The sequence below is a fragment of the Helobdella robusta genome (genome assembly GCF_000326865.2).
Source record: "Helobdella robusta unplaced genomic scaffold HELROscaffold_11, whole genome shotgun sequence".
Taxonomy (NCBI): domain Eukaryota; kingdom Metazoa; phylum Annelida; class Clitellata; order Rhynchobdellida; family Glossiphoniidae; genus Helobdella; species Helobdella robusta.
The window spans coordinates 96,334-124,046 of NW_008703617.1; the positions used below are offsets into that span (position 1 = coordinate 96,334).

The following is a 27,713-nucleotide window of genomic DNA, read 5'->3' on the forward strand; positions in this document are numbered from 1 at the left end:
TCTTATTAACAAACCACATAAAAACATTTTTTATTTTGGTATGGGGTGGTTATAGTATACAAACCATACCATGGCATAGCTTCTCAAATTTAATATGCATTATTTATTACTAAGGTCTGTGTGTTTATAAAAAATGTACAAATATAAATTATAAATATATCTAAATAACACTATAACAAGTTTACTGAAATCTGAAAACCAAATCAAAAATATATATACATATATATACATACATAATATATATATATTAAAATGAATGAATAAATTATGATTAATTTATTAATCATCAAGCCATCATTCCCTACCTCCACAACTTCTTGGGCTTCTGGCTTTTTAAATGGTAATGCAAAAGGTGCAAGTGGCATTTTCTACACTAACTGAGGATGTAATTATGCGTGAAAAAGAAAAATACTAAGTTAAGTTTTTTAATGCTTTTTAGTTCAATTTTAAATCTTATTTCAGATTTTCAATTTGATATTTTTTGGTCAGTAGGCTGACAACTACTCTAGTTAAATCTAAATTATAAACATGTAAGGACTCAAAGAAAAAATACAAAAATTAAACAACAAAACTGTGCGGCGTTAACTCTTATGAACAACCGTCTACATTCAATTTACGGACTATAACTCGCAAAATTTTCATAAAATAAACCAGAATCCGTATCGAAAAAAAACAATCCGACAATGGACGTCTAACTTCCGACTGTGATTAAAAGTTGACTAAGTTACAAAAACTATTCAGAGGTACCAAACACCTACAAGCCTGGCATTCATTCATTAATCACACGCACGGATTTATATAAATATATATATATAAATTTCTGCATATACTTCATAAATTACCGCATATATATATACATACCAGCATACATATATATACATACATTTATGTATACATAAATATATATACATATATTTTCGTATTGCTTGGTGCAAACACTAGATGAAATAAGTTTTACATAATAATTAGAGGCAACAACACTTTTCTTAAACATTCTGACTGTTTTTTATTTTATTGAAATTTTAGCAAAGTAAAGAATTTATCACATTTGTTTCATTTCTTAATACAGTAACCCAACAAAAATCAACTTAAAATAATTTATCTTCGAGAAATGAAATGAAATATCACGCACGAAAAATAATTAATTTGTAAAATCTAATTGCTATAGTAAAATTGAAATAAAAATTATCTTAAAATCATAATATTAAAAAATGTTTCAAAAATTCAGAAATATATAACTAAGTATTCAAACTAGAAATGTAACGTTCTACGATATGTTAGAGCAGATCTTAAGAGCAGGCATGGCCAATCATGTTCTGTTGTTTGGAGGTCAGGAGTGTTTCACCGTCACCATCATCCCCATCATCGACATCAATAATATCATGGCTATAACCATTTGTTCGGCGTTCAATGTCGTTGCTACCAGAGTTGTGTTTGTTGTTGCAGTTGTTAATGGTTGCAATGTTGTTCTTGTTAGCAACAGTTTTCAGAGCGTTGGTGCTGGAACTATTCTTCGTTACTTCAGTTGGAACGCGGTTATCTGAGGCTGCCATGTTAGCGCTAATTGCTCCACCGCAAATGTAACTGTCATCTGAAGGAACTATCGAGGCAGCTTTGCTATCCAAATTAATATTATTTAAAATATCGCCGGTAGTGGCAGTAGTGCTAGAAATAATGCTGTGGTCATTCAAATCGCCAATAGTATTATTAGAGGTAGAGCTGTTGTTAAAAATGTTACTTTGATTATGGAGGTTGATGGTGTTAGAGCCAAGGTGGCTGGGTGAGTCTTCGAAATTATAATCAGTCCTACCTTGCGACACCTCACAACCGTTGTAAGTACCTTTTTTTATTTCTGTATCCATGATTGTCACAGTCTCCATTTCCTCAATAGAATCGCCATTAACGATGATGGTATTATTTTGCTGCTCGGTGTTATCGGTACTCGGTACTACATTAATATTCGGTTCTTCATTCTGCTCGCCACCGAGACAGGCCATAGAATCGAGTAATTCCTTCAACCTCCTCAACTCATCAGTGAGATCCTGGACCTCAAAAACTGCAAACTTCAACACAACATCCTCTCCACTGGGTGTTTGACATGAAGATGCTTGTTGATCGTGCAGTGATGGCAGAGCCGTTAAAACATAGTTTTCTTTAAAATCAGATGTTTTCTCCGCTAGTGGGTTCGTTAATTCGGCTTTAAATGAAATTTGTGTGGTGTTGAAGTTTGTTTCTTTATTCGACTGGTTGACAGTTTTGTTATCAAGTAATTCGAGTGAGACGACGTCATCCGATTTTTCGTCCTTTAACGATTTCGGTAAAAAACGAGCCAGCACCATGGAAGCTGGCATGGGGTTGTTAATATCAAGTTTTGGTCGTGCAATCAATGTTTGATCGCTTTCAATCAGTCCATGATTATAAGAATTATATTCCGAATTGAGAATTTGATGCTGTTGTTGGTGTATTGTATATGAATGGTGGAATGCAGACGTTTCAGAGGACTCTGTTTGAGTGGTTGCGTTAGAATCAAATCCGTTGATGATGTTGCCGCTTCTCCTTCCTATTAAATTGATACCAATGTTTTCATTATAAATGCCATGGACAATGTTTTTAGCGTTAATTTCGTTTATAGTCGCATTTTTGTTGATGTTTCTATTTTCGCTAAGATTGGTGTGTTGATTGGGTTTGCGATTTTTGTTGTAGTCAGTGTGACTACTCATGTGGCCGCTGTGTTTGTGTTCGTTGTTGTGGTGGTCGTTGTTGTTGTGGTGGTCGTTGTTGTTGTGATCGTTGTTGTTGTGGTGGTCGTTGTTGTTGTTGTGGTGGTCGTTGTTGTGGTGGTTGTTTTGAAGCATTTTGTTGACGCCCTGTCCCTTCATGTTTCCGTGGAAGATCTCCATTCAGGTTATTGGCAGGCAGGCAGGCAGGGAACTGAACGCTGAAAAAATAATCGCAATGAAATTTAATCGCACATCAAACATTTGTTGATGAAATTTGTTATTAAATGCTGTTTTAAAGTTAGAAGATAGTTGTCATGCGAAGTTTCATAAAGGCTTGATCTCATATTTTAACCAATTTTTCCGAATTACATCCCAGCAATAAATTTCACCAGAGTTTCTACAAACAATCCCCATTGAATATTGTTCCTACCGCATTGAAACTTGTCATTCAAACTTTATGAACTCATTAATTCGGTAGAAATTAATTAATAATATAAATGAATCACAGCAATAAAACTCACAAAAACAGAGCGCAATAACAAAACAACTGGATCGAAAATATGGCATACAAACGTGCAAAAATGAATGTTGCAAGTTATTTCGTGGACGAAAGTATGTATGTATGTATGTATGTATGTATGTATGTATGTATGTATGTATGTATGTATGTATGTATGTATGTATGTATGTATGTATGTATGTATGTATGTATGTATGTATGTATGTATGTATGTATGTATGTATGTATGTATGTATGTATGTATGTATGTATGTATGTATGTATGTATGTATGTATGTATGTATGTATGTATGTATGTATGTATGTATGTATGTATGTATGTATGTATGTATGTATGTATGTATGTATGTATGTATGTATGTATGTATGTATGTATGTATGTATGTATGTATGTATGTATGTATGTATGTATGTATGTATGTATGTATGTATGTATGTATGTATGTATGTATGTATGTATGTATGTATGTATGTATGTATGTATGTATGAATGAATGATGTATTTAAGAGTTATAGAAGTTAATGTATGCAAGCATCGTTGCTGCTGCTTAATTCGGGCAGTTGTTGTTTATGTTGTTAGCTTTTTGCTATTGTTGTTGGTTATGTGGTGAGAGAGAGAGAGAGAGAGAGAGAGAGAGAGAGAGAGAGAGAGAAGGAAAGAGAGAAAAAGAGAAAAAGAAGAACGAAAAAACTCAATTTAACAAGAGAACAATTAACAACAGTTTGAAACGGCGCATCATCATTTAAAAGTCTAAGTCACGTGACCTGCCCCACTTTTTAATGGCCCATGTGCAACTCCATCCGGTATATTATTCTCAAATCTTTCAACATTGTGTCCTGCCTTGTATATGCACCAAAATATGTTTAATTCGTTCATTCATTCATTCGTTCGTTCATTCGTTCGTTCGTTCGTTCGTTCATTCGTTCGTTCGTTCGTTCATTCATTCAACCAATCAATCGATCTTTCAATAAATATTTTATGAAACATTTTTATCAAGCAAAATACAAATCTGGCAAATGACACATCCCTGACTTTGCTGACTTAATCTGTGAAAATTTTTTAAAACAAAGCTATTTCAACCCCAGAAGAGAAACAATCATGATGGGTGGGCATGAAAAAGTCCTCGCTGCAAATGTACAATGTATTCATGTGCAGATTCCAAAATCTACCAGCCGGTTACTTACACGCACACACGTACACACGCACATACACACACAAACAAACAAACAAATACACACACACAGTCAATAGAAAGCACACATGACATTCCATGCACATATTAATATTTTAATACATAATAACAGTACTTAATATAAAAATGTTGAATGAAATATTTGAAGAATTTAAAATATTTCCCTCCATACATCAGTGCTTATCTTCTAACATTTTGGTATACATACATACATAAATAAAGTATAAACACGTGTGTGTCTGTATGTATGTGTGCGTGTGTGAGCATGTCTTTATAATAATAAATGTATTATGTTAAATAGTTGGACCACCTCTGAGTGCTGTAACAAACGCTGAGACGGAGAGAGAAAGAGAGAGACAGAGAAAGAGAGAGAAAGAGAGAGAGAGAGACAGAGAGAGTGAGAGGCTAACAAACATACGAACATTCAACAAACATTAACTACAATCAAACATGTATTGAATTGTATTGTTACCACAAAACACGATCTTTCATCGAACAGATGGCTGGTCTTTTCTTCAATCAAGTGATAGTACAAGTGCACAATTATATTATACACGTGTGTATGTGTGTGCATGTTCGTACATGTGTACGTGTGTACGTTCGCGTGTACGCGAACGCATGTGTGTGGAGTTCAACAATGGTTTTAGATGCCGCTGGCTGCAACAGACCATCTTATCATGGCGTTAGCTCGCATTGGACAACAACGATAACAACAACAATGATATTGTCAACAACAACGACAACAGCAACAACAACAACAACGATAACGACAGCCAGTTATGTGCGAGGTGGTTTCTCGCTAATGACGTACAAACGAAAAAATGTCTCATTCAGCAGATTAAAATCGTTAGCGACTGACAAAATAATAAACATAACACGAAGAGAGACAGCAATGATAATACTGAGGCTGCTAATGATAATAATTGAAACATATTCACCATGAATGCAACAATAATACAAATGGCAGTTGGAACATCCACAATCATGAACGCTTATAATAACAATAGCGAATCACATAACTGATACGTAACTAAATTGTGTGATTTCTTCATACGTACGTTTCTCTAATAATAAATACTGATAATACTTGGGCAAAAACACACACACACACATGAACACATACACACACACGAACACACACACACACACTTGAGGCTAATGTAATATTTCATCATTTTTAGCGAAGATAATGAATTAAGAAGTAGTCAGAGCTTCTTGGTGGTAGTGCACACCTCTGGACCCGCTGACATGTCTACTTGCAATTTTCATGAAAAGAATTCGGATGACAATCAAGCTGGCAATGAGCATGCGAATAATCATTCCGGTTTTTAACTATTTTCCAATTCTATCATTGGCCTTCCATTATTATCATCATTATTATTATAGATCTTTCACCACCACCACCATCACGATCATTATCATCATTACCCTAATTATCACTGCAGACTACGGCAATGATGTTATAATTGTTATTACATCAGCCAGCACTTTATTGCTGCCAAATCAAAAAGTCACAACAATCTCGACATACCCGACGCGTTTGGCATTCTTTCACGATTTATAAATTGCACCAACATCATATAATATATATAATATATAAATATATATGTATATAAATATATGCACTATTATGCAGTCATCATAGACATAACTGTGCAGAACGTGCTGTAAATTAAATTTTATACTTCATACTTCTCTGAAATTATGATTATGCACATGCGAACTAGTGGGGCGTTATATGAGTAGTAGTAGTAGTAGTAGTAGTAGAAGTAGTAGTAGTAGTATTAGTTGTAGTAGTAGTTGTAGTAGTTGTAGTAGTGGTAGTAGTGGCGGTATTGAGAGAAGCATATCATCTTCAGAACATTGACTCAGAAATTAACTCAAAAGAACTTGCAGAAGAGTTGTTGATATGTAATGTTTTATTTCAAAAATATCACAGCTGCTGCTTAAGAAGGAAAATCTCTAGACCTGACGATGTAAAGTTGAAATTGTTAGGAATAAATAAATAAATAAACATGAAATAAATAAACAAATAAATTTAAAAAACAATAAATTATTTACAAATAAATAAATACGAAATAAAAAACTTTGATAGGAACAAATAATTGAAAATAAATAGGCAGTGCGCTGGTTGTGGTTAGAGATTCGATCGACAAAAATTATCTAAACTTCTTGTTCACTTGAAGATATTAACAGCATCAGCCGCAGATAAGCGGGAAATTTTATCTACGAGTACAAATTGAATGGGTCATTGGATGAGTTTTCTTATTGAAGCAACAGACCGCCAGGACATTCGTGCTTTCAAAACTACGCTGAACACATTTCATGTTATCAAACAAAATTGCTCTAGTGATATTCGGCGCTGTTGAAATGATGTTGTTGTTGTCGTTGTTGTTAATAGCGATGATGACGATGTTGATGATGATGATGACGATGGTGTTGATGATGATGACGATGGCGTTGATGATGATGGTGTTGTTCTTATGACAGGTGTTGAGGTGTTTTTATGTTGAATTTACGCTGCTCTTGAAAAATTCCTCCTCATTATCACCATCATCATCATAATCGCTTGTTGAGCATCGAGAGAGAGAGAGAGTGAGAGAGAGAAAGAGAGAGAGGGAGAGTGGTTTGCATGATTGTCTATAGAAATAAGTTAAGTAATAGTGGCGTAAAAACATTTTGAAAATAACTTGTCTGCCAAGTGTGGTTATAAATTATGAACGACGGCGGGCAAAATAAATAGCGTAAAAAGCCATGCATGCATTAGTTCAAACAACTTATGCAAAAATTGTTCAAACAATTTTATACACATATATAAACATTGTGTCTATATGAATATGTATGGAACAAACAAAGGGCTTGTGTAGAGACACGTTGGCAAACAATAATTTCGAATAAATAGGGCAAAATTGAAAACAAAATTTAAAATGAAAAATAATAATAAAGAAATAACTGAATAAATACTAGATAATTAATAAATATATCTGTTAATATTAAACGAAGCACCTGAAAATAGTGCGTATATAAGCGTGTGTGTGTACCACCAGTGGCTGTGAGAGTGCGCCATCATTGAGTTCTTCTGTAGGTCAAAATCGCGGGCACATTTTGCAGGGATGTGCTGTTTTTCTTTCTTTTTTTGCTAACGTTGGCTTCATTTGTTGACGGTCCGCGTTTCGTTTCATATCATCAGTGTTCTTCAACTTCACTCTTCAACCGTGCCAGCGATAACGATGACGAGACAGACAATTGTCGCTCGAGAAGATGCCATTCTTTAACTTCCTCATTTCAGCTCCATGAATCCGATCATATTTTAGGCTACTGTAGCAGCAATGCTTGCTAGGCAAGCGTTAAAACAGCGTTCCATCAATGTTAGATATGTAGTTGCAAATCTCTGGCTTCAACTTTTAGAGCTTGGAAATATTTGTTCCCTGTTGAAGTCACATTGGCAGGCAACGATCACCTCCATGTAAATCGACTTCCAAGCTTCTTCGTAGACGACCTTCCTGAGTCGTTCCTTCTCCTCGATTGCCCCGCAGAATCGACCGATTTTTTTCATCACCGGAACTCGGTATTTCTTTGGAACGCAATTTGAGATGCCGTGGTGGCAATGAGATTTGCCGCACTCCCCAGTTAGGACCCGCGTTGGAAAATAACCGTCGCCCAGGACACGAAGTTTTTTCTTGAAAGTGCATTCGGTATCACTCACCTGGTTCTTATTGACGTAGATGGTGTTTAGTTTTTTAGTGCGAAGAGGACCATGGCGATCTGTAGAGCTTGCACCTCTTCTGGTGCGCTTTTTCGTTGAATTTTTGTTTTTGTTGGTGCTTTTTGTTGGGTTTTGTACGAATAAACTTCCAAAGTCGGTTGTGTTTTTTAGAGATGTTTCGAAATTGTTCACGTCAATATCTTCTTCGTTGTTGACAGGCGAACCTTTCAATTTGAACCAAACTGAGCTGCGACTGCCCGCCACGCATGGGACCAAGGAGGAAACATCCTTGCTAGTTTTATATTCAGCCTGGTCGTCGTATGAATTGTAATCGGTGTTGTCGCTGTTATGTTTGCTGTTAATTATATAATTATTGTGGTTGTTGCTGTTGTTGTTGATGATGATGACATCTTGAGGATGGTGGTTGTGATGATGCCTGTGAGGATAATCACGGTGCTGTTGAAAGTTCTCCTTTTCAAAACGCGGCAGTTGCTGCAGATCTGCGTCGTCATCGTACTGACGCTTCTCAATGCGTTTGTGGCTATCTTTCTCACCCTGTCTTTCATTCCTCTCTGCCCGATTCACTTGTTTAAAAAATATCGTTTCTTCATCTTTCCGTAGAGTTTGATGGGGTTGTAGTTGTTGTCGTTGTTGGCGGTGAGGATGGTGATGATGATGATGCCCACGTAGCTTCGCGGGTGAATAGCTAGGAATGGGTGGCCGGTCGATATTCTTACAAGAAGAGGACAGGAAGAAGGAGCAGATGATTGGGAAGGCTGACATCGTTAGGAATGAAATTCTCGCCAGAGCAACCATCGTCGCCACTGATGCAGTTAAAAAGTTGGAACGTGTCGAAACAAAAATTTAATGAGATTAGATAAATTCAATATATCGTCAAAAATCGTATATATAATTCTTTTCAGTATTACCTTTATAAACAGTTCAGGAATAAATTATATATTAACTATATGTTAAATAAATTTCAGTAAAATAATCCTCTCACTGAAATTGCAATCTACTTATTTGAAACAAAGCAAGTTAATGCCACCCTTTTTATATTATACACACACAAAAAAGGTAGAGAGAGAGAGAGAGAGAGAGAGAGAAAGAGAGAAAAAATGAAATAGAGAGCGCTTTCAATCACATATAACATATATGAATATGTGCGCAAACAAACACATACACATACACACACATATATTTGTACAAATTTACATGGATTCATATACAAATGCGTGTGTGCTTGTTTGTGTGTGTGTCTTGTTTGTGTTTGTCTGTGTGTGTGTTCACATAATGAAATTCTCTTGTTTAAAATAGGTGGACCCCCGTGTAAGAAATTTAGGAGCACATGGTTGGTCGGGGCAATGTCAGAATGAAATATTTCACTCAACACACTAGTACATTTCGTCTTAATGTCAAATCGTTCATTGAAAACAAACAAACGTTCATGAATTTTTAACATAAGTCATCTAAAATTGCAAAAAATCAAAGTTTAGTAATTACTAAATCAAATAAAATAAAGAACATTAATAATTCATGCGAACGCATCAATCATCAGCCTGCAGCTTCCTTCTTTAAAACAGAAGGCTTGGTACCTAAGTGGGTTGAGTGGTTGGTTGGTTGATTGATTGGTTGATTGATTGGATGATTGATTGGTTGATTAATTAGTTGATTGATTGGTTGAATGATTGGTTGATTATTTAGTTGATTGGTTGGTTGATTGATTTGTTGGTTGATTGGTTGGTTGATTGATTGATTTGTAGGTTGTTTGGATGGTTTGTTGATTTGTTGGCTTGACAATGTAATTAAGATAGCATTACATATTCAAGCGGCCATACATGCATAAACCTGTGTAAACATGTGTAAAACAAAATTACAAATAATTACGCAATGTGTATGTGAGTGTTTCTCAGTTCCTGCTAAACACTCTTACGTTAAACCAACCTGCTCTTGCTTTTTCTGACCTTTTCTCTGGAACTCTCACACCTCCATCTATAACTACTTCTCCATCACCTACAAAGTTCAGAGCGGAGCTCAAGACCAATCTGTTTGAAAAATTCAATAAGGAGCGCAGTTGAACATTGCAGAAACAAATTGGGTGGTTGGTTGGTTGATTTTTTGATTGGCTGATTGATTGATTGATAGATTGATTGATTGATTAATAGATAGATTGATTGATAGATAGATTGATTGATTGATTGATTGATTGATTGATCTGATTTAATTTTTATTTTAATTGAAACGCACCCACTTACAATAATTATCATAAGATTATAAGTTTAATTTTAGCACCTCTTCATCAATTCGGCTGGCTGTTTCGTTGGTTTTGGCGTAATTTGCAATTTTGTAAGCTAAATTTTTTCAATAAATTTTTATTTTGATATCAAAATAAATTTTATTAAAATTTTATTCACATTGTTCGCTGCTTTCATTTGTTGGTCTCCTTGTAGCTTGTACCATGTACTCATCTCATCTCAGCTCATACTTAATTTTAAAAAATGAAGTTATAAATTAATAAAAAAAATAATCCTTTAATTAGTTCTAACTGAAAATTTAATAATACATTTTGTAAAGAATTAGTTTAATTTAATTTAAAATAAAAGTTATTTATGACTTAATAAAAACTTCATGTTCTCTTTATTTAAGTTTAAATTTTAAAATGAAGTGAAGTTAGGTTGGCTGAGTGTTGATCATTATGTTTAATAATTAATGAGGATGGGCGTTTTCTTTCCTTGACTTAATTAACTACTAAAATTTTAAAAAATTATTCATTGTGTAGTGAATAAATAAGAATTTTTAATTTTATTAAAAATTAAGTTAAGAAACAATTTAATTTTTTATTATTTTCATCAATGTGTGTGTGCTCTGAGTAGCTCTCTGGATAGCATTGTTCTTGTTACAATTCTGTTTTAAATAAATTTTAATAAAATAGCTACATACATATATACTACAATTGTAAACTTTTAAAAACTAAAAATTCAGAAGATTTTATCAAATATTGCATCAATTGTGGTCTCCTTCCAGCCTATATGTTGATTTGATTTGATATATACTATAAACACACATGTATATGTAAGCTGAAGGTAGTGTATTTTTCTAACAACAATAATAATTGAATAACATGTAAATTGATGATCCACTTGGCTCATGAAACTTAAGCAGTGTCTTGTGAGTCATAAAAACTTTTTTATAGACATAAAAGTTGAGGTATTTGTATTCTATGTTATATAGTTATTAATCTATAATATAGATTCTATATGTACAATGTTTATTAGCATGGAAATTTTGAAATATACATTTGTATATTTATTAGTTCTTTCTTCTCTTATTGGTTATTGGCCAGATGAGATGATGACACCACAAGAAGAGCAAGAAAAGTTGTTGGAGGAGGCACTGGCCAATGTGAGGAACCAATCATTCCAAATGAAACGATGCCTGGTCACTATTATTCTTATTAGTGTTTTATCAATACTTTTATTTCACTGACAGAATTTTTAATTTTATTGAATGTATGTATTCAGTCATGCACACAATTTTTTACGTGTATATTTTTTGTATTAGGATAAATCTAAATTAATGGATGGACTGAAACATGCATCAAACATGCTTTCTGAGCTGAGAACCTCTATGCTGTCTCCCAAGAGTTATTATGAATTATGTTGGTGATGGTGATGCATGCATTTGATGGTGTTGGAGATGCTTGCGAGTCATGTATTGATACTATACACAATTATGCTGATGCTGAATGTAAAATATGTCAGTTAAATGGATGCTAATGATTTTATTTTCATGACAAAATCAAATAAATATTATAAGCAGCACACCATCATGTCATAGATATGGCCATCACAAATGAACTTTTGCATTTGGAGGCCTACCTGCTAGATGAATTCAACAGAGGAAGGAGGGTTGCAGACCTTTATGAACTGGTGCAGTATGCTGGAAACATCATTCCAAGATTGTTAGCTCTACCAAATAACTCCCACTATGTTTAACTTCATTTTTTCTTGCTGATACAATATATCAGAAATTTTTTTTTATCTTCATAAATGCTTGGTCTGGTAATATTTATTTCAGGGACATCAGCATTGACAAAACTGACTGTAGTATTTATATATTGTGTAACTTGAGTGTAAAACTACTAGTGAACATATTGATGATAATTAAAAGTTGAAGTGGCCTTGGGTTTAAATTGTTTGTTGTCGTTTAGGCTAGTTTGAGTAAAAATTTTTAATAACTTTTTCCAAAAGTGAATAGTTATTTGGTCTGTCTTTAAAGGTACTTACTGATTACAGTTGGAATAGTTTACATAAAATCTAACGAGCTGTCTCGTAAGGATGTCCTGAAGGATCTCGTTGAGATGTGCAGGGGCGTGCAGCATCCTTTGAGAGGACTATTTCTCAGGAATTATCTGTTGCAGTGTGCTAAGAATGTCCTGCCTGACGTTGATGACGTCGAAGAGTTAGTGAAGATGGCGGCTCTTGTCCGTTTGATTCCGTGTTTTTTTTAATAAATTTTAACTCCTTATTTTGTTAGAATGAATAATAATAACACTATCGACATTCATACAGCGCAGATTTGCATAGCTGCTTCACTTATTTTGTGACGGCTACAAATCATTCAATAGCTTTCTTCAATTACATATAATGATGAATATTGCAGAGTTGAGGACGTGGTGGTCGCTTCGCATGCAGCTCCCAGAGCTATAGCTGGCCTCAACAAGGTCATCACTGGAAAGTTAGTTCTTCATATTCTCTTCAAATCTGTTCATCTGTCTGCTGTCTAATCTTCTGTAACTTATCCATCTACGGCCTACAATGACAGCATTGACACAGACTCAGGAACCATTAAAGATTCCATCTCTTTCATCCAGTTGAATTTTGCGGAAATGAACAAGTTGTGGGTGCGCATGCAACATCAGGGACACACGAGAGATCGTGAAAAGAGAGAACAAGAAAGGAGGGAGTTGAGGATTTTAGTAGGAACCAATCTGGTTCGTCTCAGTCAGCTGGAAAGTGTCAATATTGATCTGTACACCAAGGTATGTTGATTGCAGCTAGAACAATTAATCACAGACACCAATGCCACTGGTCATCAACATCATCATTATTATTGCAGTTGGTTCTTCCAGGAGTTCTGGAGCAAGTAGTTAGTTGTAAGGATGCCATTGCACAGGAATATCTAATGGAATGTATCATCCAGGTATCTCTTTCTTCTCCTCTTTATTTCTGTTTTGTTATCCTTACCGTCACAGTTCTGACTGTTTTTACTCTTTTATATGTTCACTTTAGTTAAAAGTTGTGAATATTTTCAATTATGTTTCTCACTAAATTGAACTTGGAATTTTAAAAACTAAACCCTCACCACCAGGTGTTCCCGGATGAATACCATCTACAGACACTTTCCAGCTTCTTGCAAGCATGTGCGGAGTTGCATGCTGATGTCAACATTAAAAATATACTGATTGCTTTTATCGACAGGTTGCTTGTAATTTAGATTTTTTGTCTGTTTGATTGCTTGAATTATTAGTTGTAGGCTGTTTGACTTATGATTGCAAAATCGGAAATTGCTCTATGGTGTTCCTATAAATGGTTTTGTTGATTAGCGACTCAATAGAATTTATTTAATCATTAACTTTCCTAGATTAGCCGTATTTATAAACAAGGGATCAACAGACTGTAACCTGAAAGACACCTATCGGCTTTTTGATGTCTTCTCACAGGAAATTTCAACCATATTGCAGGTTGACTGACTGGCTGGCTGGCAGCGTAGATAGACATTGATCCGTCGTTAATATCTTAATCTATTGAAATGATATAACATGTTTTTCCATCTTGATATTATGCCGAGTACTCACAGACCCCTAAAGAGCTGTTATAATTTTGTTTTAGAACCGTACAAATACCCCGATAGAAGATGTAGTTTCCCTTCAGGTTTCACTCATCAACCTCGCCATCAAGTGCTACCCGGAAAAGATCGATTATGTTGACAAAGTACTCGAAACCACAGATGAAATTTTTCATAAGTTAAATTTAGATCAGTAGGTAATTTGTACAATTTAAATAAATAAACATTAACTGCAACACATTGTTAAATATTATAAAGATTACTAAAATTACTTACAGTCATTATCAAAATTTTCAGTTTAAGTCTTTATTTAATATGTAAGCGGTTTCTCGTGAATCCGTTCCGTCTATTTTTCGTTAATTTGTCGTTATATTTGTAGTCTAGTTTTCAGTTTTTTTTAATATCAATTCAGTTTCGTGATGTTTATGATCCAATGCAACAAAACAAGCGACATGACACAGAATATCGCACTATAACATGAACAGTGTCGAGGCAAGTACAGCGGTCTGCAGAGAGCTGTCGCGTTTGCTGAAGATTCCTGTAGATTCATATAACGATGTCCTTCGCTTGTTGCAACTCGAACATTACATTGCTCTCCTCGATTACCTTGATTATGCACCACGCAAAAGTGTTTGCTGCCACATTGTCCAGAATATATTAGACAACGAGACCATCATCATGAACCCAGAACAGGTTTCATTTATTGGTCACCATGGCCCATAATTAGAACTTTGAATTTTTCACTTAATAACTCCAAATAATTATGAAATAAAATAAATACAAATAACCGTAAACACTCAGAATGTCTTTCGTCGATGTGTTTTTTTAGTTTTTTTGATCATTTCATGTTCTAAATTTTATTTTAAACCAGCGTTTTTTCATGGTATTATTTTATTCTACAGTCCAGTTTTAGTTTGCTGCATAGTTCGTTACACAGTCTTGCTCAAAAAATTGTTCACACTCATCGATTTGAACATATTAAATTAATTTTGACCTTCGGCAAGTAGCACTGTCAGCTTGCGGCAGACAACAGTTTCTGGATATCAAATTTTTACATACTACTTTACCTGCTGACTTAATGTTTTAAGAAACCAAGCGTTTTTTGCGTGTTTCTGCATTTCAAAAAACCTGATTTAGCTAACTCCAGAAGTTGTGCACGTACCTCACCGCAAGATGCTTCACAGATTTCTAGGAAACGAGACGCGAGTTTCGTTTGTAAACAAAATCGTTGTCAAAAATATTCACTTTTGTTCAAGTACTTCTTTGCATAACTCAGCCTCAGTTTTTCATGTCAATTTGCTAGAAATTATTCAAGTAGGTCGACTCTTAAAACAAGTCTAATTTCGTGTAAACATCTTCTGTTGGCACTTGTTTCAACAGTTTGGTTCAACAATTGGTGATACTGTTGGGCATGTTCACGCCTCACCAACCAGTCGGTTTTTTTCCATCAAACTCATAATCTGTCGTTTATTAAGTAATGTCACTTGCTTCCAAATTTTTATTTTAAAATACGTTTTTATTGATGTAAAAAATTGAATTTTTGGATATTAAAATATTATTTTCCAAAATTTTTGCTGTCAGGTCGAGAAAGTTTTAACCCTGCTGTCTCCGTTGATCCAGGATCAGACTGATCAGTCGGATCAGTTTGATGAGGAAGATTTCATGGAGGAACAAAATTACATAGCAAGGCTGATTAACCTCATTCAAGCTCAGAATCTCGACCAACAATATTTGGTTAGTCGGTCGGTCGGTTGGTTGGCTGGCTTGAATGAATGTTAATAATTATTATAACATGTTACCGATACTGTTATTTTTTATAATAACATTAGGGTCAATCGCGAGAGAAATATTATTATTATTTTAAGGTGTTGAGTCTTGCTCGAAAGATATTTGGCAATGGAGGGAACATGAGGATCAAATACACGATGCCTCCCCTCGTGTTTGCTGCATACAAACTTGCTCTTGCATACAATGACTTCAAATCAATGGTTGGTTGATTGGTTGGTCAGCTGGCTGGTTTATGCCATAATTAACTGATTGTTTATTGTGTTGTTGACTGTTTTTATTGATAAATTTATTGATTAATATTTTATGAAAACTATCAAATTACTTCAACTTTCCTGATCAATTGCATTCATTCACCGAAGCAAACATTTTCTCCCCATTTTAAAGGACCCAAAGTGGGATAAGAAATGTCAAAAGATTTTCCAACTTTGTCACCAAACAATCGGAGCACTCATTAAAGCCGAACTAACTGAATTGGCATTAAGGTTTCTTGATTCATTCGCTACGTCGGTTGCGGTATTAAAAATTGAGGATTCACACGAGATTTTTTAATCTTCTGTGGAACAAATTTGTACTAAGATCTCGAAATAGGGCTGGCTAAGATTATGGTTAATTTTTCACTATATGCAAATGCATGCTGGTGGTTGTGGTTTGTTGATCTAATAATTGATTGATTTATCAGATTCGGTTGTTGATTCATTTAATTTAATTGTTGACTTAAATAGATGTTTGCTAAGTTAGTTAGTAGATAAAATTAATTGAGGATTGATTGGACGAAATATAAAAATTACAGGCTATTCCTGCAGGGAGCACTGACGGTGTCTCAGATACCTTTTGAAGATCATGAGACAGTTGCATATGAGTTCATGTCCCAAGTACTTTTATTTGCTTTCATTTAATTCATAAGTGAAACCTAAGTTGAAGATTGTCTTTTTAATCTATAAAAATGTAACACGTGAGTTATATAATGACGGTCGCAGGCATTCACTTTGTACGAGGAAGAGATAGGAGAGAGCAAGGCTCAGTTGAATGCTATTGTCCTCATCATTGCTACTTTAGAAAAGATAGCATGCTTTTCTGAGGAAAATCATGGCCCATTGAGGTTATCAAATTATGAAATGACTCTTATTGATACCAAATCTAAATAGTATTTATTCACCGAAAAACAACATCCAGGAACCAATGTGGTTTCTCTGCGGCAAAATTACTGAAGAAACCTGATCAATGCCGTGCAGTGTTAACATGTTCACATATATTCTGGTCATCAAAAATCAAAGATAAAGATGGACAAGAGGTTGGGTTGCTTCGTTTGGTCGCTTGAATATGTTTCCATTGTTTGATTAACATTTTGACATAATATAATTTAAAAAAAGTTATTCTCTTCCTATTAGTCTTAGTTAATGTATCATTTTAATTAATAATATGTGTTAATAGTTGTTAATAGTTAATAAATGGTAAATTTTATATCTATAAATGATTTAATGATATTAAATCAATAACAATATTTAAACAATTTTCGCTCGTCTGGGAAGATGAGAGATGGGCCGAAGGTAAATGAATGTCTAAAAAAAGCTATCCGCATAGCTACCAGCTGCATGGATAAGACAGTACAGCTTCAGTTGTTTGTTGAAATATTAAACAAGTACATTTACTACTACGAGAAAGGTTGTGACGAGGTAAGTATTTTATTTTTTAAACTATAAGCTACGTCCCAGGCATGATCAACGTATGACCCGTTAAGTTAAGCAATTTATTCCGCCGCCGAACATACTCCAAATGTATTTTAGATAACTCGCTCAACAATGTCTTCAACTATTGCTCAATAATAATGATCAATATATTTTCTGTAATTTCAATTTTGGTAATTGGAAAGCGACGAACAGGGAAATTTAAAATTTTTAATGTCGAAAGTCGTCACATTATTATTATTTTTTGATAATTTTATTAATTATTGGATTATATTTTTAAAAGTCATTCAATAACAATTAGGCTAATAGATGTTTATCATAACTGAACATGGTGTTATATAGCTTCTACACTTTTTACGGCTCACAAAATTCCCTCCCCCCCCAATCCAATACCGCCTGTAGATAAAAACTGTTGAGCATGCCTGCTCCAACTTGTTCAGTGTGAGTAATCGAATTATTACATTAGGCAGCAATGATTGTTAAAATATAATCGTAATGAGTTGGTTGTACTAGCAGCTGTGTTGTTGCAAGAATTTAGTCAGGTAGGTCAAGCAATAAATTATTAAATGAATCGATTAATTCAATGAAGTTTTTGAATCAATCCTAGGTCACCCCGCATGTTCTCATTCAGCTGATCAGCAAAATTCGAACTGATTCTGAGGTGCTTGAGGCCGGCGATGAACTCGACCAAATAAACAAGCACTTCACCAATACCATTCTTCATCTTAAGGAGGTCAAAAAAGCCAGAGAAGATTCTGACCTCAGTCTCTCTCTTTGTAACGTCACTTTGAAATAATTCCCTTGCTTATAGTAGATGTTGATTTTTTACATTTTAATTTTTTCACTAGTGTTGTTTTTTCTGCAAGTTAATGAAATTAAATTATTTTTTGTAATAGATTTTCTATTTGTTAAAGTTGTCAGCGGTTCGTGATTGCGAAGTCGGTCCAATCAATCTTCGATTCTGATAGCGCCGAAACTTCCTACATCGATAAGTGTTAATATTAGGCGTTCTATCATTAAATCGTAAAAATTTTAAACAGGCAATCCCATACAGTGGAGTATTATTTTTCTTTATGTATGTATGTATAGAAGGATGGTACCAGTTGATCGTTTCTTAAAGCATTTCGGTTGAGAGAAAACGTTGTAGAGCATGAGTGCTACTGCCTTTCAAAGTTTCTCTTTGGCCTAATATTAATTTGTTTGTTCATTTGGTTCAGCCGCCAGTCATTCACCATCTCTAATTAACTATCTACTCTACTAAGTTTAGTCTGGCCTTTATAGCTGGTGCATACAATTAGAACTAATCAAGGATTTACATACAAACATTGTATTGTATGGTGTAGTGCTAATGGTAGTGGAGTGAAAGATTTAATTAAATCAAATACTAAAAATTAAAATATCTGTTATGTTATGTAGATACTTATCTTGAGTTTTCCTTTTCTAGAATTATAATTATAATAATTACAAAATGCACAGGTTAGTTAGATTCATCTTTCTTTTTCAGTTTTCTTTTGTAATTTTTTACATTAAAAATTAATAAAATATACATAAATACATACAATGCGTACATACACAATGAAATGATATTAGGCAACAGACACTGACTTGTTTTTAATATAATTTTATACTTTGTACTAAAACAACAGGCCTGACTTCAACGCAAAGTTATTAATCTATAATGAATTTTATCAAGACAAGCCTAATTTTCAGATTAATTTTGAAAAAGTGAGTTTTTGTTCATTTATATTTTATATCAAATAAAACAAATGATTTATTAAATAATTGTTAGGAAATCATGTATATAGGGCAGGCATCGGGCCTATATTATATTAGTATAGGCAAAAATTTATTACTAAAATTTATTACAAAAATTTATTACAATTATTACTATAGGCAAAATTTATTTAGCCCTGGGGCTGGATGCACATGCTGTAAGAAAATAAAATAAAAAAACCCAATGTTTTTTATCATTATGTAAAATAAAATTAATACATTTGTAGATAAAAGGATGTATCATATATTAAATAGGATGAGTTGGGCAACGAGACAGATGTATTGAAAGGATCATTGAAGATATATTGGGGCATCCTACAACCAATTAGGTTGAAGTTGAAAGATGAAGAGAAGAAATCTCAGCATGCAGTCAGCAGGCACAGTTTTTCAAATGTCAGTTCATGCAAATGTCCAGTTTATATATGTTTTAGCTTTGTTGGTGTATTTAATTTAAATATATTAATAAATAAATAAACAAATAAAGTTGTAGAGTATTCCAAAATCATTTTCTAAATTTTTTTATCACCAACCACTTTTTACATTTAATTTAATTTTATATAATTTTTTATATTCATGGTCATCTCTGCATTATGTTCATGTAGTCATCACTAATATCATCATGTAAACTTCACCAATTCAGCAAGTTTTATGAAACAACAGGAATCACAGCTTGAAACATTTTTGAATCTGCCAAAGTGTAGCAATTCAAACATTGAAACAGTCATTGAATCAACAAATGAAAATTTGAGTCCAACTTCAGACGATAGCCCACATTTAAAACTGACCAATGAAAATTTTTGTTCAGCATTGGATGACCACCAACGTTTCAAAGTGACCAGTCCTGTATGAGATGTTGTTTCGTTTAGTTGTGTCTATTTTTTGCCTTCATTTGTTGTAACTGTTTGTTCTGCATCTGTCAGATTCTGATCTCTAAAGAATAAAAAAAATTTTTGATTGATGTCTAGAAAATAATCAGTTCTACATTTTTTCATTCTAATCACCAATACATAAAATTTTTAAAGGTATCACGTTCGCAAAGTAATGTGGTCATGCGATCGAAGAAGAGGAATCCCATCAGGAAGAGGCTGTCAATCATAAATGGTCACCTTTTCAGTACCGAGGTCTTTATTTCGCTTTCTTCACGTCTTCTCTTGATTATCATTCCTTCGTGTTTTTGTGTTCTTAAATTACGAAAAGATTTTGAATGCAGTAATTCTGTATTTTCTTATTTATTTTTCTCTCTTTCCCACTCTCACTTGTCTTTAAATCTTTAATAGACATTATGTAGAGTTGACAGTTTTGTAATTAATTAACTATTTAACTAAATAACTAATTAAAAGTCAACAAATTGTTTATTTCAGACAAGCATGTTTACTCCGATGCATGGCAGCTTAACCAACGTTAACGTCACCAATTATGACTCATCAGATCAAGTCATCAAACTCTTGCTTGATAAGTTCAAAGTCTGAAAATATTGCCAATGTTCTACAATTAATTTCTATCTTAATTTTTTTCATCGTATTATTATCTTTGTCGTTTATCAAGTTGTTTGTTGATGCTAATATCTTTGCACTTGTGCTGGCGATGTTGATAATAATTAACGTAACTGTAATTAATAATGTTGTAGGTTGATAATTCGCCATCTGAATTCTGCTTATGTGCTGTTAGATCGAGTGGGGGTTAGTTAGTATTCAGTCTTATAATGAATATTATTAAATATAAGTCGCCAGATAAATCATTTTCTTCAACATTTTTTTAAAGAGAGCAGTGCAGTCTTAGGCGAAACAACAACCTCCCTGCTGCCCATGGGCCTCCCCAGTTACAACATTCAAAACTACGCATTAAAGCAATATTTTTTAATACATTTTTATTGCATAAATTCTTCAAGAACATTTAACATAATACGTTATTTAAAATATATTTGCAATAAACAGCCTAAAAAAGCGAAAATGTTACGTCAAAACTTCGTCATTAATAAAATTAAGGTCCATGCTTACTAAATCTCTCTTTAATGCACTGAGAATTGCAAGGAAGTTTAGCCTTTCTTCTGAAATCGTTAAACGCAGATCATTTTTAATGCACTTTAAACAAAAAAAAGACTACTCCTGTAATGCAATGCATGTATTCTTCCAACCATTGATTTATTCAAAAACGAAACAAAGTTTTTAGAGCATTTTTGAGGCCGTGGCCTTCAAATTTTGCCGCTCTTCAAAATTTAGCACTCCAGGCCGTTACCTGTCTATGCTTAAATCCACTACCGGTTGCAGTGTCATTATTCATTATCTCGTTATCATATTTTGCTACATTAATATATTGTCGAATGTTCAAATCTTTCTGACAGCAATAGCTTAGAGAATTATTTTTCTGACACGGAAATAATTTAGAATATTTTTATTCCATTTTAAACATGTTCGATATCTTCTGAGAGTTAAATCCCATTTTTTGCTTTTAACTTTGAAACAGAAACAAAAATACTTAAAGAGAACCATATACCACTGATCGAGCGAATTTTCTATGGTCCATTGGAGGATCAAGTCAAATTTTACCTAGTAGAGAAATACAGAATTGTTGACGTCAGTGAAGAGGTTCGACTTTGTAGTCTAGTCGTCACTGTGTGCTCTTCTTCTTTTTGGCTTTATTTTTTTGTCTGTGCAGGCGAACATTTTCATTCTTGTTTCGGTGTTTCATTGCAAGTATGCGTTTCATCATCGTTTAAGTCGACTCTTCGTCATCCTACGGACAATCCATCTCCACTCTTGATTGTATGCATTTACGTGTTGTGAATCATCAGGTAGTTATGTTCTTATGACTTTAATTTTTTTGCCTTACAATGACACAGGTGGCAAGTTTTGTACACCTACCAGATGCAGTGCTCCAAGCTTTCTTATTGAAATGTTACAATGATGAAAAACTCGAATTAGAAATGATTAGAGATAAGTATGTAGTGTCTCTAATTGTCAATAATATTTAAAATAATTTTTTTGGTTGCTGCTTTTATTAATTATGACGCTTGATTTTCATGAATTGGTGTTGATTGCACAGATTTAGGATCTACAGAGCAAAGATTGAAGAATTGATGGATAGGCTGTCCAGTTCATCTTCATGCTAGTCTTACTTCTCATCGCATCACATCAACTTCAAACATTGCATTCATCACAAATGCTTCACATGTGCAATAATCACGTTAGATTGCATCACCGGATCTATCTTATTCTATTACGCATTTTAACGCTGATTAATTTGTTATTTGGGGAATACAGCCGCATTTCATTTATTTATTTTGTTGTTTATTTATTGTTTTTGTAATCGGCTATTTGTTTAATTGGTTTATTCAGTAGTTAGAAATATAATTTCACTATGGGTTTATGTACCTCCAGGTCATTTAATAATTCCATTGCCGGTAAGGCAATCATGTGGATTAAATAATTGTGACATCCTCGCCGCTAAAAAAGTCATTTTATCTCTATTAACTTCATTGATAATTGTTGTGGTTTATTGTTTTGGTAAAGGTTACCGGGTGAGGTGAGCCAGCATTTTTGGCTGATGACCTTTTTTGTTATGCTTATCACATCATTTTTCATCGCCAAAAACAGCACTTTTTCGGTTTTTACTGGATGTTTATATTCTAGTTATATGTCTCAAACAGAATTTTATTAAACAAGTAGTATCATAAAATGAATAAAGATACTTTTCAAAAATTTTCAATTTGATTTCACTGCGATATTGATGATGATGATTGTGACCTGACTAATTAAAAAACATCAAAAAAAATTTATCAAATAGGATGGGTAATTCGTTGCGAAATCGTTAGAGGAGATGACGTCATGTTAAAAGTAGTTATTTTACTGCATGGCAGTTAATCAGCCGGTGTAAAAGTTATATTCAATTCCTATCACGTAAATTTGACCAAATATCATAGGCAGGCAGAACTAAATAAAGAAATAGATAGATAGATATATATACCTATTTATAATATATTAATAATGTTGTATTTACACATTCTAATTGTATACAATTGTGTTATGTTGTAGTCTCAAACAGTGGTGTAGTCGAGCCGGAACGGCGTTCCGGTACTTTTTTTTGGAGGCGGAACGGGTTCCGGCACTTTTTTTTACAATTTCAATATAAAAAAAAGTACATTTTACAGGCGTTAAATTTAACTTTGGAAATTAATAGATAATTTTAACCAATACCAATACAAACGATGAATAACTTCAATTTTTTTATTCAAACTGTTTATTATTCAACGCTATATCATTGTTGCTATGCTTACGGTTTAGTAAACATTGTTTCAAATTATATTTGCGTTTTTTGCGGAAGTTAAAAAAGTAATTTTTTTATTTTATTTATTTTACATTTACTTTAAATATTCTGCTTTTTATTACTTACTGTTTTTTTTAAATCAAATTGTTTAAATACATTTTTATATAGGAAAGTGGGGTAATAAATAAAAAAATGTTAGGCTCCATCCGTAAAATAAAATATATTATATTATAAATTATTTGTGTATACAACAATATTATCATTATGATATTATAATTTATATTATTATTAATGTTATTTTTAGAAGGATATAAATTTGCGTGAGTCCAGATGTCAAAAAAACGGGAAATACCATTCTTGATTTTTTTTGTAAAAAACAAAAGCGCGACAATGAAGATGAAGATTCTGCCAATACCAACTTAGAATTGATAGAAAATGAAAGTGAGAATGGGAAACCTGAAGAAATAAAACCATGTTTTCCCAGCATTTGGACAGCTGATATGTGGGCTGAAAAGAAAAAAAACTATAATTGGCTTACTTGCAATTCAGAAAAATTAGGATGTTTATTATGCACTAAAGTAAGAACTTTGGGACCATCCAAATCTCAAAGTGTCAGCATTTCAAAAGAATGGAGTACCGCAACTGTAATTTATTATGGAAAAGATAAAAGTTCACAGTTGACGTCTTTGAGAAAAAAAATTCATGAACATGCTAAGAGTGCAGCACATATCAGTGCCGAGAAAATTTTACTAGAAGCAGAAAAAAAACCCATGGAAAAAGTAATAGATCAATTAAACAACTCTGCTGTAAGTTCTACGTCTGAAATTTTTCGTACAGCGTATTACATAGCTAAACATGATCGTCCATTCTCAGATTTATATGACTTATCACAATTACAAGAATTAAATGGAACAAATATTGCTCCTGGATTGAAATCAAGATTTTCTTGTACTAATGTTATTAATCATATCGCTAAACAAATGAAATCAAAAATATGCCAAACAATTATTCAGAATAATGGTAAAATATCGATTCTTGTGGATGAATCTACTACGCTCAGTAAAAAATCAACTCTGATTATTTATTTTAAGTGTGAAATAAATAAAATGGAAGATCCGCATTATCTCTTCTTAGATTTAGTTGAATTGGAAAGCCAGACTGCCAACAACATTACAAATAGTCTTTTAAACTGTCTTGCAGGTTACGGGTTTGATGACCATTATTTGGCACACAATTTAATTTCTTTCACCAGTGACGGTGCGAGCGTCATGTTCGGGCGGAATACTGGAGTCTCCACTCAACTTACAAACAAATATCCAAACCTCATTAAATGGCACTGTGAATCACCGACTAGAATTATCTGTTGGCGATGCAATAGATGAAGTACATGGAATTAACCATTTTCAAATTTTTATGGATAAACTATACACTCTTTACCACCAGTCACCGAAAAATCAAAGGGAATTGGAGTCATGCGCACAAAACCTAGACACAGAAATAAGAAAAATTGGCCGTGTGTTAGGTATTAGGTGGGTGGCAAGTTCATTTAGAACAGTAGCGGTTTACCAAAATTTTGAAGCGTTGTGCAAACATTTCATACAAGCTAATCAAGATGTGAATCGATCCAAAACAGAACAATGCATGTATCTTGGTCTTTATAAACACATTTCATCAAAAGAATTTTTGTTAAATTTAGCGCTAATGTATGATGTCCTTTATGAATTTTCCCTGCTATCTGAGGCATTACAAAACAGAGGTACTACGATTATTTACGCAGATAAAAAAATTCGCCAAAGCATACGATATTTAGAATCTATGAAAAATGCTGAAAAAGGGAATAAATTAATTGAAATTGCAAAAGCGATTGAAAAAATGAAATTGGGAACAGTAACTATTACAGGTAATAGCAAAGTATCTGTCATTAAAAGAAATCAATTTCTGCAAAGTATTATCAACAGCATAAATCGCAGATTAATTGTAAACTCGGTATCACCTGAAACAAATATTGTAAATGAATTTCGAATTTTAGAAAAAAACGAATGGCCCAGTGACATTCCGCTTGGATATGGAGAAAAAGAAATTCATTCACTTTGCAAAAGGTTTAATTTGTCGTCTAAAAAATGTTATAGTGAATACAGAGATTATTTAGATGATGGAGGAAGAAATCCACCTGCAGACCACTTAAATCAGTTAATGTTGTATGGCAAACTAATACCTTGTAGCTCTTCTGAATGCGAAAGAGGTTTTAGTAATATGAACCTCATATTAAATGACAGGAGAAATCGCTTACTTATTGAAAATGTTTCAAATTTATTATTTATTAAAATGCACGGACCACCACTAAATATTTTTAATCCTGAAAATTACGTTATAACATGGCTTCGAACACACCGTTCTGCTGATGATAACCAGACAAGAAAATCTTCATCAGAAAACATTTCAATTAACTCTCTTTGGAAATTGTTGTAAAATTAAAATATATGAATTAAATAAAGATTAAAAATAGTATGTCGAAATAAAACCGTTTTTTTTATCTTTCTTTACTTCTTATATTTTATTATCTTTTAGCCGTTCCGACGCCGTTCCGGTACTTTTTTTTTAGGACTACACCACTGGTCTCAAATTATTTTGAATTTTTTCAGAAAAATTTAAGTTTTTTACTATATACTAGTTACTTTTATCAACAACTTTAAACAATTTTCAATTTGATTTTATCGCGATATCGATAATGATTTTTGTGACCTGACTGATTAAAAAGCATCAAAGAAAATTTTTAAAATAAGATGGAGAATTTGTTATATTGGGATATTTGAATATAAAGCGAGCAAAATTTTAATATAAAAGCGCTTATAAATCTACGCATATTGGCTCAGCTTGGCTTGGCTGGGCTTGGCTCAGCTTAGCTTGGCTCGGCTTGGAATCGGATGTTAAGCAAGGTGTGATCTCAAACTATTTGGAATTCTCCCAAAAAATTTTGAACTGCGTGGTTACGTATATAGCACTGATTACTGTTGCATTTATAATGAATTTATATACTATATATATAAAGCGAGCAAAATTTTAGCATAAAAGCGCTTATAAATCTACTCATATTGGCTCAGCTCGGCTTGGCTCGGCTTGTAATCGGATGTTAAGCATGGTGTGGTCTCAAACTATTTTGAATTTTCTCCGAAAAATTTGAGCTGCGTGCATACATATATAGCACTGATTACTGTTGCATTTATAATGAATTTATATACTATATATATAAAGCGAGCAAAATTTTAACATAAAAGCGCTTATAAATCTACGCATATTGGCTCAGCTTGGCTTGGCTCGGCTTGTAATCGGATGTTAAGCAAGGTGTGGTCTCAAACTATTTTGAATTTTTCCCGAAAAATTTGAACTGCGAGCGTACATATATAGCACTGATTACTGTTGCTTTTATAATGAATTTATATTATACTGATGTGAATGATGGAAATGATGAAGATGTATGGTTGAAACGAGTATAAATAGGAGCTGAGACAACATGAAAATCAGATCAGGCATTCTGCCTCGCTTGAAGCAGTCTGTCTGATCTCATTTATTTTATTTTTATAATTTATTTATTTTTATTTATTTTATTATATAGAGTTATATAGAGTTGCTTGTCTGTGGTTTGTATGTTGTATTTTTTTATATTTTAGGTGGGTTCTTTAGCGGTTGCTAATACATATATACATACATACATCATGTTTGTTTGTGGGGTAGTATTTTATGTTCTGTTTTACTCTTTTTTTCTTCCTACCTGAGTCTTGAGTTAAGTTAATGAAACGTAGGTAGGTGAGATTAAAATTAATTTATTATATAGGTAGGCTAGGGCATAAGGTAATTTAGTTACATAGGTAGGTTAGGGACTTCTATTCTTTTACTCTACTTGGTGGTGTGTTTTTTGTTTTGTGTTTTTTTTTGTTTTGTTTCACACCATACATATAACAGGTACGCGGTGGTTCCTGGTTTTAGTGGAATTTTTTTTGATTGAATGTGGTAGTATGCATGGTTATATAGAGTTATATAGAGTTATATAGAGTTATATAGAGTTATATAGAGTTATATAGAGTTATATAGAGTTATATAGAGTTATATAGAGTTATATAGAGTTATATAGAGTTATATAGAGTTATATAGAGTTATATAGAGTTATATAGAGTTATATAGAGTTATATAGAGTTATATAGAGTTATATAGAGTTATATA

General features: G+C 33.2%; 4 protein-coding genes across 4 annotated transcripts; 2 read left to right on the top strand and 2 right to left on the bottom strand.

Moving 5' to 3' along the window:
• Positions 1–1,289: 1,289 nt before the first annotated feature.
• Positions 1,290–2,900, bottom strand: HELRODRAFT_167039 (hypothetical protein; the record flags this gene model as incomplete). Its single annotated transcript, XM_009012560.1, has 1 exon — positions 1,290–2,900. One exon carries the CDS (start codon positions 2,898–2,900, stop codon positions 1,290–1,292), a length of 1,611 nt encoding a protein of 536 aa, XP_009010808.1.
• A 3,466-nt stretch (positions 2,901–6,366) lies between these two features.
• HELRODRAFT_167040 (hypothetical protein) lies at positions 6,367–8,955 on the bottom strand (the record flags this gene model as incomplete). The annotated part of the gene is made up of 2 exons (XM_009012561.1): positions 6,367–6,401; positions 7,836–8,955. 2 exons carry the CDS (start codon positions 8,953–8,955, stop codon positions 6,367–6,369), a joined length of 1,155 nt encoding a protein of 384 aa, XP_009010809.1.
• A 1,513-nt stretch (positions 8,956–10,468) lies between these two features.
• On the top strand, positions 10,469–18,353 carry HELRODRAFT_96873 (hypothetical protein). Its single transcript, XM_009012562.1, has 20 exons — positions 10,469–10,485; positions 11,483–11,577; positions 11,701–11,797; positions 11,977–12,100; positions 12,418–12,600; positions 12,802–12,876; positions 12,964–13,180; positions 13,258–13,341; positions 13,510–13,619; positions 13,783–13,882; positions 14,031–14,179; positions 14,472–14,679; positions 15,568–15,720; positions 15,852–15,974; positions 16,159–16,256; positions 16,565–16,646; positions 16,752–16,873; positions 16,948–17,065; positions 17,304–17,447; positions 18,067–18,353. The coding sequence occupies exons 2-20, from the start codon at positions 11,488–11,490 to the stop codon at positions 18,253–18,255; spliced, it is 2,466 nt and encodes an 821-aa protein (XP_009010810.1). The 5' UTR covers positions 10,469–10,485; positions 11,483–11,487; the 3' UTR covers positions 18,256–18,353.
• A 574-nt stretch (positions 18,354–18,927) lies between these two features.
• On the top strand, positions 18,928–25,964 carry HELRODRAFT_167043 (hypothetical protein; the record flags this gene model as incomplete). Its single annotated transcript, XM_009012563.1, has 12 exons — positions 18,928–18,935; positions 19,106–19,184; positions 19,488–19,625; positions 19,893–20,075; positions 20,255–20,353; positions 20,594–20,695; positions 20,860–20,911; positions 21,696–21,817; positions 22,072–22,169; positions 22,638–22,749; positions 23,879–24,695; positions 24,748–25,964. 12 exons carry the CDS (start codon positions 18,928–18,930, stop codon positions 25,962–25,964), a joined length of 3,027 nt encoding a protein of 1,008 aa, XP_009010811.1.
• Positions 25,965–27,713: the final 1,749 nt, after the last annotated feature.

What these genes read in the sequence shown, in the direction of transcription:
- HELRODRAFT_96873 (XM_009012562.1), top strand. Translation starts at nt 11,488, where the DNA reads ATGATGACACCACAAGAAGAGCAAGAAAAGTTGTTGGAGGAGGCACTG. An exon ending in GGAAACATCATTCCAAGATT is followed by an intron (nt 12,101 to 12,417) that starts GTTAGCTCTACC and finishes CTGTCTTTAAAG; the next exon opens with GTACTTACTGATTACAGTTG. An exon ending in CTAACTGAATTGGCATTAAG is followed by an intron (nt 16,257 to 16,564) that starts GTTTCTTGATTC and finishes TAAAAATTACAG; the next exon opens with GCTATTCCTGCAGGGAGCAC.